Source organism: Silurus aristotelis (genome assembly GCF_946808225.1).
Source record: "Silurus aristotelis genome assembly, chromosome: 5".
Lineage (NCBI taxonomy): Eukaryota > Metazoa > Chordata > Actinopteri > Siluriformes > Siluridae > Silurus > Silurus aristotelis.
This window is the reverse complement of record NC_139578.1, coordinates 16,131,157-16,149,537: the sequence shown is the minus strand read 5'-3', so window position 1 is coordinate 16,149,537 and position 18,381 is coordinate 16,131,157. Positions and strand designations below refer to the sequence as shown.

At 38.5% G+C, this 18,381-nt stretch overlaps 1 protein-coding gene across 3 annotated transcripts in view; it reads left to right on the top strand.

Annotated features, from left to right (window-relative positions):
- The window catches only part of kcnip4a (potassium voltage-gated channel interacting protein 4a), a 163,306-nt gene that overhangs the window by 67,120 nt on the left and 77,805 nt on the right, over window positions 1-18,381 (top strand). The window contains exon 1 of one of the 3 annotated variants that reach the window (XM_083540858.1): window positions 13,482-13,906. The exons of the other annotated variants lie outside the window; for them this stretch is intronic. Within the exon in view, the coding sequence (XP_083396984.1) occupies window positions 13,849-13,906 (58 nt within the window). The 5' untranslated portion in view covers window positions 13,482-13,848. Of the gene's footprint in view, window positions 1-13,481; window positions 13,907-18,381 lie in introns of those variants that run through there. 3 annotated transcript variants of the gene reach the window in all.

Sequence of the window (18,381 nt, the reverse complement as noted above, 5' to 3'; positions counted from 1 at the left end):
GTATGATGAACATGTCTATTTGCATTTAACTGCCATGCTGCTGAATTGCCATCGTCCCTGCCAACACTTTTGTTTTCATCGAACATTATTGGATGGTGCTATCTATCTATCTATCTATCTATCTATCTATCTATCTATCTATCTATCTATCTATCTATCTATCTATCTATCTATCTATATATATATATATATATATATATACATATATATATATATAGTGTATGCATATAAGTTTATTGTAGAGTAAATCATTGTAAAGCTGTAAAATTTGTTGTAATGCCCTGAATATAAAATTTATTCCCTTCTTTATTTACTTTACAGAATAATATAATAATATTACAAACTTTTTTTTTCATGTAGGAACAGGTCAGCTATGAGTTGTAAAATATTAATTGAAAGTTGTACATTGACATTTAATGAATGTACTTTTTAGTTTAGGCACTTGTGATATATATATATATATATATATATATATATATATATATATATATATATATATATATATATATATATATATATATATATATATATATATAAATTAACAAAATGGAAATGAACAAAAGAGAAATCCAAATCATATATATAAATGGTGTTAAATATCCTTTGCATCAGCATCAATTCTTCTAGGTACACTTTTATTTTTAAGTATAGTTGTTAAAGGAACTGTGCAGTTATTTTGTTCCCAACATCTTTTAGATCCAACCACAGATTTTCTCTGGATGCACCCTGCCTCAAATCCTCCTGTCTCCTCATGTAATCTCAGACAGACTTGATGACGTTGAGCTCAGGGGCCAAAACAGTTTTTTAGTGCTTTTCAAAATAGCTTAAACAGCACATCTTGAAACACCAGTGTGCTTTGAAATCTTTGCCTGGGAGAGACCTTGCTGATGCAGTATAACTCCCTTGTGTCTTGTTGCTGTGCACAGTCTTGCCATGGTGTATGACCTGTGACATAAAACTTCTTCCACAACCTCACTTCAGTAGCAGAGTATGGCTTTTCCTCACCTAGATTTAAGCCTCCTATACAGCAGTTTTTGTTTCTCATAATGACTGTTTTAACCTACATATGAAACTTATGATCATTTCCACCTACTTCTTATAACTGGTTAATCATGCACCTGACTTTGTGCAAGTGCTGAAAGCCATTAGGTAGTCACACCGTATTATATTATATATTATATAAATACACAATATTTATTTATATTTTCCTTTTGTTTGCTTATTTTGCATTTTATAAATTGACACAAATAAACTAATAAAATATATATGTTTGAAATCATTTTTACTTTTTTTTACATTTCTTCACACCTGCATAAAACCTTTGCACAGTTTGTGTGCACACGTGTGTGTGTGTGTGTGTGTGTGTGTGTGTGTGTGTGTGTGTGTGAATAAATAAATAAAATGTCTGTGTGACTTCCACAATCGCCATGTGGAAACTGGGACACGATAACTGCTCAGTTACAGGGTTGAAGGACATACAGATGTATTGGTTACAGTTTGTAAGTCATCTCTAGGGGAAAGGGTTTCCCTTGGGCACCTGAGCTGGTCTATAAATAGGTAAGCAGTTCGGCCTGTCAGACCTCACCATGGGCTGACCGTGAAATATGTGCTAATATACCTCATGTACTTACCTGATTAAATATCTAAATGATGGTTGTACATTTAGGGTGTGCTTGAAGAGAGTTTTCATTTCTATTGATGTTCTTAGAGTATCATTGTTTTACATGGCCATTTTTGTTTGACCTAAAACAGCTTTGATCAATATGAAAGTATCAGCTAAGTAACTCCAGTGCAATACAATTAACACACTATTTATCCCACTTTTAATTCTAGTCATGTAAGCTTCCTTGATTTAAAAGCATTAATTACTTGCACCAGGAAATAATAATCAACTGCCTAAGAACAACTAAATATACAAACTAATCCGAGGAGATAAACAGAGGTAATTGAAAGGCAATTAATAATCTTTTTAAGCTTGCCCTGTGCATATGGGCATGTTGGAACATGTTTCAGGGTTTTCCTTTACTGGAAGTTAAGTCAAGTTTATTTCTATAGCGCTTTTCACAACAGACATTGTCTCAAAGCAGCTTTACAGAATTTAACAGTTAAGTTGAGCGATGTGTATTTATCCCTGATGAGCAGCTGTGGCGACTGTGGCAAGAAAAAGCTCCCTCAGATGTTATAAAGAAGGAACCTTGAGAGGAACTAAAGGACTTGATGCTACAACATACAAAGACTAGTTCTAGACAGTTGTGTGCAACTAACTGTACAGCAAACTTGAAGGCTCATATGGGGGTGTGATAGTCAGGTAACCACGTATGTACTTTCGGTTATATAGTGGATTTATTTATTTACTGCACAAGCACCAAATGATTAGGCCTAATCCATAGCTTTGCTGAAATACATGCATTGTTCTTGGATTTGTAGTAGATGGTAGTTACAAATAATGGCATTCCCTGCATTACAATATCTATCTTTAGAATATAAGCAAGATCATAAGATAAGTAAAATTGTTACTAGAAGGCAGTGCTGTGAATCGCACCTGAAGGTTGTCTTCATTTATGGAATTATATTTAAATGCTATTTCATCAAGCGACTGAAGAAATGAAGTGAAATGTTTGTTTAGCATCTGGCAAAAAAAAGACACTACAATATGCATCAATCTTAATGCATGTTGTTAACCAGTGACAGGATTTTTATTTAGCAAACAGTCTAAATGTGACACTTTTGGTTTCCACAGGCACAGCTATGTGGGAAGAATTCATGGAAAGAAGTATACGGCTGTATGTGTGAAAGTTTTTGTGCAGCAGAGTGACAGCTCCAGTGAGAATCACGGAAATCATGAATACTGGGGGAAAAAAAACAGATTCTTTTGCTGTACCTGTGGGAAAACAAAAAATAGGGGAAGTACATAACTATGTTTAAAAAACAATACTGTTTTAAACATGCATAATGATTTGTATATGCATCAAATCAAAAAATGCTGCCCAACCCGCCACCTCCACAATAATACAGTTTACAATCCTTAGCACTTCAGTCCAAAATGCCTAATCTAGATGCTGTTTTGCAACCATCAGGTGTTAACTTTTGTGGGGAGGTTCAGGTAAGGTTACTGTTACTTTCTGATGACACTTCCATGCAGATCATGTTTGCACAAGCAATTTTCAAACTAGAACAATGAACCAGCACTGTCTGCACACATTTGCATCTAATACAGAAACATTTCTTGTCTATATACTAGGGATGGTAAAATTCCTCTATTTAAAAAAACTGCCATTTTTAACATATTTGCAACCGATTTATTTATATCTAATTATAAGTAGATGCGCTATACTTGTATTGTTTAGAAAAAGAAAAAACTTTGCTACCAATATTTAATATTGTCGATTGATTTCTCCTTGCTAAACTGTTTCTCAATCACGTTCTCTCAGCATCACTGCTGCTACGTGGATATGAACTATCACAACACTACGGAGACCGAGGCGAGTTCTGAGATTCACACAGAATATAGATTAACATAGCAAAGGTAGAGCTGCATCTTCCTGGAGACAGAACAGGAAAATAACTCATTTTATTTTTTAACTACAAAGGCCTGTTTGTGTGAGGGCCATGTGTTAGAAGTCAAAAGGCACTTAAGAAAAATTTATGATTTGCTGTCTGTCTGAATCAAAGAAATAAAAGTGAACTCTCTGTACCGTTTTGAATTACATAACATTATTTTTTTTTACATTGCATCGTATTGCTTTGAATCGTTGAATCAGCTCAAATCAGACCACACTGCATCGTAATGGGGTGAATCATATCACATTGTATCAATAGCTGCTTTAAATGCATCTTTGATGTATCTTATTTTTGGCAATGCATCAAGATACGAATGCGCATCCCTATAATATATACAGACTTATGTTTGTAGAAAGTTTTCAAAAACGTTGGGAGAGGGAAACGACAATAGTGGAGTGGCCATTTTGCTTGGCCTGACAGAAGCATCATGTGCCAGAATCAGGTGTGTTGGCAAAATTTTATGGTAGTCCAGGCTACTAGATTTTAGAAATTACCCTAATTAGACCTATAAAATATTAATTCAACAGTATAAACAAACTTGCCTTTAGGTATATCTGAAGTGTCCTCTGTCTTCTGTCCTTCAACTCAATTGTAAACCTGGCAAAAAAAGCTTTAGGTGGTTCAGGTACATTTTGTCCAAGAGAGCTGGGGAATAATCCAAGTACTTGCAAGTTCTTTGCTGATTCAGTTCAAATCCATTACAATTTAAGCTCAGGCAGAGACCTGAGTCTCCGACACTCAGTATGTAATTAAATTGAAATGATCTAACATTTCCTGCATGCGTCTGGATATTGAATTTCACTTCTTGACTTTGATTTGAGCAAGGGCCAGGGGCTATGTGATAAAACATTTCTCAGAGACAGATTGTTGGCGAAACCACCTGTCAGTGATATTCACAGGTCTGTGTGTGATGAAATCTTTTGCTTGACTATAGCATTATGTAAAGTCTGGTATAAAGATAATGCAGCGCTGGTTTGTGGCTGCAATTGTCAGCAACTTGAGGGAATAAAACCTGTCAAATACTGCCCCTGTGTGGTAACTCTCAGAACTGTCAGAGTGAAGGAGGGAATGTTACAGGTGAAAGCCAGCAGGTCCTGACCTTGTGATCATATTTTAATCACATTCAAAAATTATTATTTAGCAGATTTGCATCTCAAATGTTGTTGTTGTATGTTTAATTTAAAAAAAAAAAAATAATTAAAATGACTGTTTTTTAGTTCAGTTTAAAGAATGCTTACCTTAACCTTTACCGTTTGAGTCAAGACCATCCATGTACATCTTTAGTGTAATTTCAAGTGCTGTAATATATTACAGACAAAATCACATTGTCTGATTTTTAAAGAATTTATTAGCAAATTATGGTGGAAAATAAGTATTTGGTCAATAACAAAAGTTCATCTCAATACTTTGTTACATACCCTTTGTTGGCAATGACAGAGATCAAACGTTTTCTGTAAGTCTCCACAAGGTTTTTACACACTGTTACTGGTAGTTTGGCCCATTCCTCCATGCAGATCTCCTCTAGAGCAGTGATGTTTTGGGGCTGTCGCTGGGCAACACAGATTTTCAACTCCATCCAAAGATTTTCTATGGGGTTGAGATCTGGAGACTGGCTAGGACTCCAGGACCTTGAAATGCTTCTTACGAAGCCACTCCTTCGTTGGCCGGGTGGTGTGTTTGGGATCATTGTCATGCTGAGAGACCCAGCCACGTTTCATCTTCAATGCCCTTGCTGATGGAAGGAAGTTTTCACTCAAAATCTCACAATACATGGCCCCATTCATTCTTTCCTTTACACGGATCAGTCGTCCTGGTCCCTTTACAGAAAAACAGCCCAAAGGCATGATGTTTCCACCCCCATGCTTTACAGTAGGTATGGTGTTCTTTGGATGCAACTCAGCATTCTTTCTTCTCCAAACACAACAAGTTGAGTTTCGACCAAAAAGTTCTATTTTGGTTTCATCTGACATTCTCCCAATCCTCTTCTGGATCATCCAAATGCCTTCCTCTTTTCCTCCTACCTGGTGGCTCCATCCTCAGCATTCTTCTACCAATATAATTCATGTCCCTCCTCTGCACATGTCCAAACCATCTCAATCTCGCCTCCCTCACCTTGTCACCAAAACATCCTACATGCGCTGTCCCTCTAATAAACTCATTTCTAATCTTGTCCATCCTCGTCACTCCCAACGAAAACCTTAACATCTTCAGCTCTGCTACCTCCAGCTTCATCTCCTGTCTTTTACTCAATGCCACTGTCTCTAATCCATACAACATCGCAGGTCTCACCACAGTCCTATAAACTTTCCCTTCCATTCTTGCAGATACCCTACATATCATTACTTTGCACTGTTGACCCCAGGTACCTGAACTCCTCCACCTTTTCCAGCTCTTCTCCCTGCTGTGGCAGTCATGCTGTTTACATGTGCCCTTCCCAGCTCGGTCCCTCTGCCTGGCCAATCGGTATAAATCCTTTTCTCCTTCCTTAGTGTCCAACCTCTCATACAGCTTTTCATATGCCTTTTCCTTGGCTTTCGCCACATCCCTCTTTACCTGTTGTCGCATCTCCTTGTACTCCTGCCTACTTTTCTCATCACTCTGTCTATCCCACTTCTGTTTTGCCAACCTCTTTCTCCTTATGCTCTCCTGCACTTCCTCATTCCAACACCACGTCTCCTTGTCTTGCTTTCTATTTCCAGATGTCACACCAAGTACTTTTCTAGCTGCCTCTCTCATCACTCCTGCAGTAGTTGCCCAATCATCCAGCACCTCTTCAACACCACCGAGCCTCTGTCTGACCTCTTCCCTAAACCTTACACTACACTCTTCCTCCTTAAGTTTCCACCATCTTATTCTTCTTTCAGTCCTTACTCTCCTCCTCTTCTTCTTCGCCTCCAAAACCATCCTACAGACCACCATCCGATGCTGTCTAGCTACACTGTCCCCTGCCAACACCTTACTGTCTCCAATCTCCTTCAGGTTGCATCTCCTGCATAGCACATAGTCCACCTGTGTGCACCTTCCTCCACTCTTATACGTCACCCTATGATCCTCCTTCTTCTTAAAATAAGTGTTCACCACTGCCATTTCCATCCTTTTAGCAAAATCTACCACCATCTGCCCTTCCACATTCCTCTCCTTAAAACCATACCTACCCATCACCTCCTCATCACCTCTGTTCCCTTCACCTACATGCCCATTAAAGTCTGCCCCAATCACCAATCATTCTTTCCTAGGTACACCATCTACCACTTCATCTAATTCACTCCAGAATTTTTCCTTCTCCTCCATCTCACAGCCAACTTGTGGAGCATAGGCACTGATGACATTTATCATCATCCCTTCAACTTCCACCCTCATGATCATCACCCTATCAGAAACTCTCTTCACCTCCACTACACTCTTACTGTACTCTTCCTTCAGAATCACCCCTACACCATCTCTCTTTCCATCCACACCATGATAAAACAGTTTAAATCCACCTCCAATGTTCCTGGCCTTACTCCCTTTCCACTTGGTCTCCTGAACACACAGCATATCTGCCTTTCTTCTCTCCATCATATCAGCTACCTTTCTCCCTTTACCCGTCATAGTACCAACATTTAAAGTACCAACCCGAACCTCCACTCTCCTGCACTGCTCCTTTCCCTGCCGTCTCTGCAGACGTCTTCCTCCTCTCCTTCTCCTCCTTCGGCCAACAGTAGCCCAATTTCCACCGGTACCCTGTCGGCTAACGATACCTGTGGCGGTCGTTGTTAACCCTCGACCGATCCGGTATGAAATTCTCATTTGTGATCCGCATATTTGATTTGGCACATGTTTTACGCTGGATGCCCTTCCTAATGCAACCCTCCCCATTTACCCGGGTTTGGGACCGGCACTAAGAGTGCACTGGCTTGTGCATCCATAATGGCTGGGTTAATCATTTGATGATTAACAAGGTGAATAAGGATTAAGGTTAGAACATAGGTGAAGTTAAGACATGTGCACTATTATTTTTACTTAAATGTAACCTAAAAAATAACCCTATATAATTTTTTTCACCTGTGCATATCAATGCTATTAAAATATCTTTTCCATCTGCATGTTCATTGCATTTTATTATCTCTGATAAAGTGAGCGCTGTTCTCCCTTCCCCAGCCTGATGTTTTTGCATGTTTGCTATAACCCTTGTTTGGGAATCTAAACTAATGAATATCAGATGCTGAAGTGTGTCTCAAAATTTTACACAATGCATTTTACTTTAATTTAATTTGAATTTCAGAAGCTTTTTTTTTTTTTTTTTACTGAAGGCATTAAATGGCCAGATACTGTACCTTCTCTGGCATTCATTTGGATGTCCTGCTGCTTTATCTGTTTACAGAGGAACAGATCCAGTCAGTGTCTGTAATTAACATATTAGTTGTATCTGTCAGAAAAACACATTCTTTGAAGCCCTTAAGTATGTTGCATGCTGCTATGGATGTGTGCCTAATTTTCTATTGTTGTTTGTGGATGTTGTATTAACACTCATTACTGTTTACTGCTGCTCTGCCCAAAAACATGTTTGTTTAATTGAAGGAAATAGCTGTTTATATATGGGATTAGATTAGTCATGATGCCAAAGAGCAGATTGCAAACTCTTGGTCTGCAGTAAACCCAATAGAATTTAGTACTTCAGTAGAGATCACTGTCTGCTGTATGCAAATGAATACCCTGACCAGTCAATCAATTAATCAAGTCATAATATCAGCATCTTCTTTTTCTTTCAGCTGCTCCCATTAGGGGTCACCACAGCGGATCATCTGTCTTCATACTACTCTGGCCTCTACATCTGCCTCTTTAAAACCAACTACCTGCATGTCTTCCCTCACCACATCCATAAACCTTCACCTCGGTCTTCCTCTTTTTCTCCTTTCTGGCGGCTCCATCCTCAGCATTCTTTTACCGATGTACCTCAAATCCCTCCTCTGCACATGTCCAAACCATCTCAATCAGGCTTCTCTCACTTTGTCCCCAAAACATCCTACATGCGCTGTCCCTCTAATTAACTTGTTTCTAATCTTGTCCATCCTCGTCACTCCCAATGAAAATCTCAACATCTTCAGCTCTGCTTCCTCCAGCTTTACCACCTGTCTTTTAGTCAATGCCACTGTCTATAAACCATACAACACCGCAGGTCTCACCACAGTCCTCTAAACTATCCCTTTTATTCTTGCAGATATTCTTCTATCACAAATCACTCCTGTCACTCTTCTCCACCCACTCCACCCTGCCTGCACTCTTTTCTTCACTTCTCTAGCACATTCTCCATTACTTTGCATTGTTGACCCCTTGTACCTTAATTCCTCCACCTTCACCACAAACAAGAAAGGGCTCAGAGTCGATCCTTGATGCAATCCAACCTCCACCTTAAATCAGTCTGTCGTTCCTACTGCACTGCTGTCACACTGTCCGCATACATGTCCTGCACCACCCTTACATACTTCTCTGACACACCTGACTTTCTCATACAATACCACTACTCCTCTCTCGGCACCCTGTTGTACGCTTTCTCTAAATTCACAAACACGCAATGCAACTCCTTCTGACCTTCTCTTTACTTCTCCATCAACATTCTCAAAGCAAATAATGCATCTGTTTGTCTCGGGGGACACGATGCACGGCCAGATTATTCTGTCAGTGACTCACGGGTGAGACTGGGCGAGTGGAGACTGGATGGGAGAACCCGAATGCAGGATGCACACAGGGGTACAGAGAAAACAGGCTTTAATAAAGAAACAACCTGAGCAATGGGGCAAAGCAAAAACACAGTCTAAAAACAGTCCAGGGTCAAAAACACAGGCAAACAGGGTGATGCAGGGAAGACAAAAACAAAACCGAAAACACTGTCCAAACAAATCAAAGCCAGCAAACTCAGCAATACAGGGAGGGCAGAAACACAAAACAAAAACCAGTCCAGAGTTCAAAACCAGAGCAGAGAAGAACAGGGGTCAGGAACAGGAACAGGATCAGGTACAGGTACATGACCAGGAACAGGTACAGGATCCAGGGCAGGCAGGGTGGCAAGAGTATTCCCAGGGACTTAAGGAAGCCGGTGCGATTACCTAGTGCCAAGCTAAACTCTCGGGTGTCCTTAAATACCGGGAGGCGCGGGAAAAACAGCAAGATGGCCGCCGACACAGAAGTGAGCGCCGCGGAACTGGAAGTGTGCGCCGTGTGCCTTCTCGCCACTACTCTTTCCCATAACTTCATGGTGTGACTAAACTTTCTTTCGGTTTCTCCCATCAGTGGTCGCCACAGCGGATCATCCACATGTTTGATTTGGCACATGTTTTTATGCTGGATGCCCTTTCTAACACAACCCTTCCCATTTATCCGGGCTTAAGACCGGCACTAAGAGTGGCTGGGGTTGGTTCCCTGACCGTGGATCGAACCCGGGCCACAGCGGTGAGAGCACGGGATCCTAACCACTAGACCACCGGTGTGACTGATCAACTTTATTCCACTGTAGTTACTGAAGGTCTGCACATCTCTCTTATTCTTAAAAACCGGTACCAGCACACTTCTCCATTCTCCATTCCTTAGGCATCCTCTCACCTTCCAAAATCTTGTTTGCAAAAAACTCCACTGCCATCTGGTCCAACCGACTTTCCAATCTTCATCCTCTTAATCGCTGCTTTCACTACCTTCTTACTAATCCTATCCACTTCCTGCTTCACCATCTCCACACCATCCAACCTTCTCGCTCTAATTTTTCTCATTAATCAGCTGCTTAAAATACTCCCTTCACCTTCTCAACACACTCTCCTCACTAGTCAACACATTTCCATCTCCACCCTTTATTGCTCTAACTTGCAGCACATCATTCCCAGCTCGGTCCCTCTGCCTGGCCAATCGGTACAAATCCCTTTTTCCTTCCTTAGTGTCCAACTTCTCATACAGATCCTCGAATGCCTTTTCCTTAGCTTTTACCACATACTTTTTTAATCTGCTGCCGCATCTCCTTGTACTCCTGCCTACTTTTCTCATCTGTCTGCCAATCCCAAATCTATTTTGCCAGCCTCTTTCTCCTTATGCTTTCCTGCACTTTCTCATTCCACCACCACGTCTCTTTGTTTTCCTTTCTCTTTTTAGATATCACACCAAGTATCTTTCTAGCTGTCTCCTTTATCACATCTGCAGTAAGTGCCCAATCATCTAGCACCTCTTTATTACCACCGAGCTCTTGTCTGACCTCTTCTCTGAACCTTACACTACAGTCTTCCTCCTTCTGTTTCCACCATCTTATTCTTCTTTCAGTCCTCACTTTCCTCCTCCTCTTCTTCACCTCCAAAACCATCCTACAGACCACCTCCTTCAGGTTGCATCTCCTACATAAAACATAGTCCCCCTGTGTGTTCTTCCTAAAATAAGTGTTCACCACTGCCATTTCCATCCTTTTAGCAAAATCTACCATCCGCCCTTCCATGTTCCTCTCCTTAAGACGATACCTACCCATCACCTCCTCATCACCTCTGTTCCAACATGGCCATTAAAGTCTGCCCCGATCACCAATCATTCTTCGTTGGGTACACTCTCCACTACTTCATCTATCTCACTCCAGAATTTGTCCTTCTTCTCCATCTCACAACCCACTTGTGGAGCATAGGCACTGATGACATTTATCATCACCCCTTCAACTTCTGGCTTCACATTCATCCTTCCTATCAGAAACTCTCTTCACCTCCACTACTCTTTTACTGTACTCCTCCTTCAGGATCACCCCTACACCAGTTCTCTTTTCATCCACACCATGATAGAACAGCTTAAACCCCTCTCCAATGTTCCTGGCCTTACTCCCTTTTCACTTTGTCTCCTGAACACACCTACCTTTCTCCTCGCCATCATATCAGCTAACTCTCTCCCTTTACCAGTCATAGTACCAACATTTAAAGTTCCCACCCAAACCTCCACTCTCCTACACTTCTCCTTTCCCTTACCTTCTCCTCCTTCGGCCAGCAGTAGCCCAATTTCCACCGGTACCCTGTTGGCTGACAATGCTTGTGGCGGTCGTTGGTAACCCGGGCCTTGACCAATCCAGTATGAAAGTCTGATTCGTGATCCGCATATTTGATTTGAATGAATGAATGAATGAATGTTTTACGCTGGATGCCCTTCCAAACCCTCCCCATTTCTCTGCGCTTGAGACTTTTACAAGACTGCACTGGCTTGTGCAACCCTAATGGCTGGGTTAGTCGTAATATCAGTATAATAATATAATATCAGTATAATAATATAATATCTGTATAATAATAATAATTTATACTTATTAAAGTACATTGAAAATAGAATGGTATTGTACTTACTGTTCAAGGACCTAAGATTGGCAGATAGGTGATGCATAGCACTGAGCCACCACTACCCAATTTCCATCAACAACGATAGACTACACTATAAGAAGCCTTTTGGGAGAACTATGACTAATAGGGTGGTAAGTAATTGACAATTTGTAAAAGCTTTGAGTCAATCTAAGGTCAATAATCAAAAACTATCACAGACTGTAACATACAAAAATATGATATTGCAATATCAGTGGCATTAAAAAGGGGAAAATGGTAGCACAAGTGCATGTGAAAGGTACCATTCTGTGTGATGATGATTGACTAAAAGAGGAAAAGTGTTAGCTGGGAGGTAAGGAGCAGGTATTAAAATTTGGTCAAACCAAGATACTGGCAAAGGCATTGTGGAGGTCAAAGACCCTATTGTCCCGTCCTGCCTTCAAAGCGGTTTTAGCAAGAAATTAAATATATATGTCAGCCACATAAACACAACAATGTGTTTACCTTTGACACATCATGGGAAGGGTTTGTTATAATATGTTACAATATAATATGCCATTTAAATATTAAGATTTTAACCTCAAATCCTGTGAGATCAAAATCATCATTATTATTGACATCGTTATTTAAATGCTGATGACTGATTATAGCCGTAGAAGGAAGCTGCTTAAAGGAGGTGCTTTTCTGGGGTTCCTGGGAATAATTGCTCAGTGACTAAACCTTTAAGAGCCTATTTACATTCTAGAAAAACGGGGACTTGATGGCACTCTTTGCTTAATTTGCCCAGAGTCACTGGCTTTTGTAGTCTGCTGTGTGGGTGGAAGAATGTCGTGTAATTATTTTGTATGTGCTAGAAAAAGAGAGAGAGGGAGGAAGTGTGTGTGAAATTCACAAAAATCCTACCTAAAATTGCGTTAAGCTCATTTTAACCTCCGAGAGGACTAATTGTTGGTCTGTTTTTCCATTTTAGATTAAACTTTCATCTTAGTATTATATTCAACCTATTTTTTAAATTTTTTTAAAGAGGGACTAACAAGGTGCAGTGAAGCATTTAACTCAGCTTTTTACTTTTTATTTGAACACAGAACACATGAGCATGCTTTAAAGAAATCCTTGTAAGAGATGTGTGGTGATCTCATCCTGTATTCCTTCTGAGCTTCCTAAAATTATACATTCTTTTTTTATTATTACAAGATTGTTATTACTATATTATTATTATTATTATTATATTATTGAATACAGTTTAAATTTAAAGATTGAAACTTGACATCTAAGTTAGACATTTTTTATCATTATTATGTCATCTCTAACGCATAATCCAGCCTTCACACATTTCTGTCAAGGGAAAATTGCCATGCAGATTTGCAAATAGAGGTTGATGACCTGAAAATGTTAAATAGTACTTTTAAGTGGTACAACTATCAGCACGAGGAACTGCTTATGAAATCCCCAGAACTAGTCTTCTGTGGTTGAAATGGCTGTACCGGCGTGATATGTACGATTAGTAATAGACGATTTAAAAGCAGTCCATATGCCCGTATCTATCAACTCTCGATCATTCCTGCCTCTCTCTTCTCCTGCCCTCCCTCCCCCCTTTCCCGCTCCTCCTGTGAAGCGTCTGTTAAAGAGTGGAGACGCACAGTAGGAGGTAGCAGAAAGCGCACACAGCTCATTTATCTAGTTACTCAACTGGGCAAAAGTTAACACAGCTTTTCTCGTACCATTCCTTGCAAGGAACACTGACCATCATCTTGCCAAAGTTTACAAAGGACCAGATCCAGCTAGAGTCCACGCCAGAGTGTCATACTGAGTGAGGAGGCGGGAGTGTAGTGAGCAGAGACTTAGTCAGATCATTGTCTTGAAAAGTGTGAGAAGTGCAGGGCTCTCTGAGAGGAAAAAGACTGTTGCAGGACGCCTGAAACACTGAGCAAAACAGATACTGAGGGAAAAAAAATAACGACGCACAAACAGACTGAGAAGGTGCAGTATGGGTGCACTAATGGTCATTTTCTCTGTTCACCAAAAGCAAAGAAGACAAAGGGAAGGTAAGTTATAAAGAGCTGTTTAACATGACTGAGGTGGATTTTCTATCTGTAATTACTGCATCTTTTAGTTTTTTTTTACTACCTAATAGTAGTAACATAGAATTGTGTACAGTTTCAGTTACAATATTAGTAAATATATAATTGTTTAGTTTTAACATATATTCATACTTACTCATTAGTTGCTTAGCAATTATGCTGTTTTGGATAATTGTAAACCGAATATTGTCTACACATTATTTCATTCATCATTTATCTTACGGCTCAGGGTCACAGGTTTTGTGTTCACATTAGCAATATATTTCCTGAAAGATAATATAGAGAAACACAGAATCCTTAGATGTTTTTAGTGTGTAAAATATATCAGGTGCTCCAAAATCGCTGGCCACTGCTTTATTAATGCTTTATTGTCAGTAACTGGGTCTAGAACACCATGTCTGACCTGCATACAAATAAATAAATTAGTTTAACTGTTTACTGCCTAATACTAGTTATGAAAAACAGATTGTATTTCACAAGTGTTTTTTTTTTTTTTTTCTTTTGTATTTTGCACTTCATATTACATATTATATAGTATAAAATTACATTATATTTCTCCTAGTTTAAGGCATTAGATTAAGGGAAATGTCCAGATAAGGTGATAATGTCTCTATTATCAGTTTTTATTACAGATCAGCTGATACTATATGTATTACTACTTTTATTACACTGCTGTATTGTCCTGTTCTGTGTTGATATTCATTACAAGCCGTTTGTCTATATGGAAGGTTATATTTAGTGTCTCATTTTTAACCTATATTTTATAGATGTTTTGTGGAACAGGTTGAGAGTAAAATGAATGGGTGAGCTTGGTTCCTCTCACAGGCAATAGATCACAGAGCAGACAGTTCTTTGCACTGTAAGCAGAAATGAGGGGAACCCAGTTTCCATCGCAGCCGCTGTGGTGGCTATGCAGTCTGCTGTTGTAACTATGTTTACTTGTGTATGTCAAGAACAGAGGAATTGAGATAGTTTGCCTTCTTTCCCCCTTTACAAGGTTTTTATTGTACAGTATCAGGGATCTGTAAAGAATATTTCAGTTTGTCATACTTACTGGTTCTTTGATACTCTGGAGTGATTCTGAAAGTGTCAACATTAACAAATAAATTTTAATTGTGTTTAAACAATACAAGCACCATCTGTATTTTTGCCTTAATGAGGATATTTTAATTTGATAATAAATATAAATGGTCTTTGCTCTTGCCATGCTACCAATAAATCATCAGTAATGATTCAAAGTTTGAAAACTTTATTAAAAAACGCATATGTAGTGCATCTACATGGGCTGATTGCAGTTAATTATGAATGCACTTGTTTTAAAATGGTATTTCTTGAAAAAAAATTCAGTGGCAATAACTTAAATATTATATAATAATGCATGGGAGTTCATAAAAATGAATCTAACCCAAAAAAGAAACATTGAAAAAAGGAATTTAAATGCACATGTAAGGGGTATATGTTGTATAACTTTTAACACTGCATTGTGTATTATTTAGTTATATTTGTTCCTTAACATTTTTTTCAGCAGAAAAGGGTATCACTGATAGAAAAGAATGGAACTATTGGTGGAGTAGGCAAGAAACCAAATCTCATGTTTTTCATGTTCAAAGAAAGTTAATTCTCAATTTAGAGACTGCATATTGATATTTTTGTTTCATAATGCAAATGCAACATGTACATGTAGATTTGTAAATACTTCATTGCATATACTTTAAATAAGTCTGGCAAGCCAGTAGAATCAAAAGTACACTACATTAATTTTTCAATGCAAAAATCTTTCACTGACACCAAAACATTTATATAAAAATTAATACCAGACATATAGGATGTAATCACAGAGTTGTAATTGTCTTATTTAGAGTTAGAACTCTGTATGAATCCTAGTATGCAAAGCTCTAAATCTTAAAAAAAAAAGTGCTTTGGATATAATGGCATTTAAAAATAGTACAATTGTTTATAACATTTTTGATTGTTTGCCGTTAAATAGCATCTTTTTATCCTTCTGAAATGTTACTTGGTTTAAAATATTGTATATTCCATTCACTATCATGGTACAGAGTAATCGATTACACTGGAAACTATGACGTCAGATTTGCGTAAAAAAAAAAAAGTTTGTTGAAAGCATAATTTATTTTTATACAATTTATTTACCAAATTACATTACTGTCATAAAAAAATAAGCAAATTTAACAATATTTTTTTTTTTTATTAATGAATTTAATGGAAACAGAAATGATTTATCCATAGCACAAACGGAACAGTGAAAGCATACACATCATCTAAGTATCATTGATACTTACATTTATCCAACCACAATTAACCATCTTATGAGTAAATCCACTATTACACTACAGTGATATAGTAGGTTCTAGTAGGATTAATTCCATGTTCATGATTTCTAAGTACTTGCAAAATGCAAAAAAAATTTTGTTCTAAACTAAAATGTGCAACTAATTTATAGGTACAATTGGGTAATTGTGTTTATGTATTTACTTACTTGCTGAGATTAGACAGATTTGATTATATTTTTTGTTCCAGAATTTGCATCTATTATTTGTTTTAATGATACAAAGATTTTTGCATTTTGTAGCAGGAGTAGTGCAAAGCCCAACAGAAAATAGGAAATTTAAATATATTTTGTATATGTATATTTTGTAAACTATCCTTAGAACAAAATGTAACCAGTGTTTTTGAGTCAGAGCCTTGTATGAATGTATCCAGTGGCTCTTGATGAATAATGTGTACTTTCAGTGTTCAAAAACACTGAACATGTTTTGGTGGCACTCTGATGGCGGTGCTGCCATCCTCTCGCCCGCCTACACAGAGCTTTCTAAAGAGCTTCTGTGTGTCAGTGGTGCCTCTTATCTAGCAGAATTATGCCGACATAATACATCGAGGCAAACGCATGATGCATTTAAAGAACACTACAAGGACTACAGTACTACTCTAGTTAATGAACGCTTTTGAGCTCTTAGCAGTGTCGTGTTTTTTTTTGCATTCTGCTTTAATTCTACAGCTTCAGTCTTAACCAAAATGTGACTAAGCAGGTGGGAGGAGCACACTGGGTATTTGTACAGTAGGAGCAGAAGGCGCATGGTTTCTCCTGTGTCAGAAACGCTTGCATTCCTCTTGCTGTGACCTCTAATTGAATTTGTTTCCCTGGTCACCCACAGATGGGCCTGTGCTGCTGGCTTCAGTTCCGTTTTGATCCTTCTGGTGTTTACGCTGATAAACAGGGCAAACAGAACACACGTGATCACTCATGCCCACTGTAGGGAGAGCAGCTGTCACTCAGTGACAGGATAGAGACTGCATACTTCTTTATGTGTGACCTGTCTAACAAGGCTGCATGCACCTTGAGTGAGCTTATGAAACCCACTTTATCTTGCTTAGGCAGCTACTGTATATTCAAAAACGAATCATAATCTATATCTTTTTTTTTTGTTGTTTTTTTTTAAACATCTGCCTACCAACCTGTCTATCTATCACACATTATGCACATACACATTAGCCTTTCTAGGGGTCATTGAGGGCCAGTGGTCAAGAATGGGAACTGTTATGAGTGCCAATAAAAACCCATTGTGTCTGTATATGGGCTGTGCAGCCCCATGCTCAATCTATGAACATTTTATTTGCAGAAAATGAAGTGGATGCACAGTTTAGGGTTGTATTTTTCTTTGCCAGTTTATGTTATAACAAAAAAATACTCTGGAATTAAGGAATTAAATACAGTGCCTTTCAAAAGTTTTGAATAACCCAGTCATGAATGTTCATTTTGTTTATATGCAGCAACTAAGTAAAAGGAACTGGACAGTAATAACTGGAAGAAAATTTGGGGTTGTTTTGGAGTAGGGAAGTTTGGAGACTTATTCCAGGAAAGGATTACTGAAGCAACCGTGCTACTATTCCATACTTCAACACAATTCAATTCCATCTGGACTGGACTACAAAACACAAAAACATATAGCTAAGCTCTGTTATTTCGAGAGTAAAGAATCAGATCTATCATCCAATGGCCTGTCCAGTCACCACACCTAAAAATGTGTAAATTGGGATGAATAAGAGTAGAGTATAGAATAGAGTATCTATCTATCTATCTATCTATCTATCTATCTATCTATCTATCTATCTATCTATCTATCTATCTATCTATCTATCTATCTATCTATCTATCTATCTATCTATCTACAGTATATATATTCTTCTTCTTCATCTTTTTTCGGCTTCTCCCATTAGGTTTCACCACAGCGGATCATCCGTCTCCATACCCCCCTGTCCTCTACAGCTGCCTCTTTCAAACAAACTACCTGCATGTCTTTTCTCACCACATCCATAAAACCTCCTCCTTGGGCTTCCTCTTTTCCTCATTCCTGGTGGATCCATCCTCAGCATTCTTCTACCGATATACCCCACGTCCCTCCTCTCCACATGTCCAAACC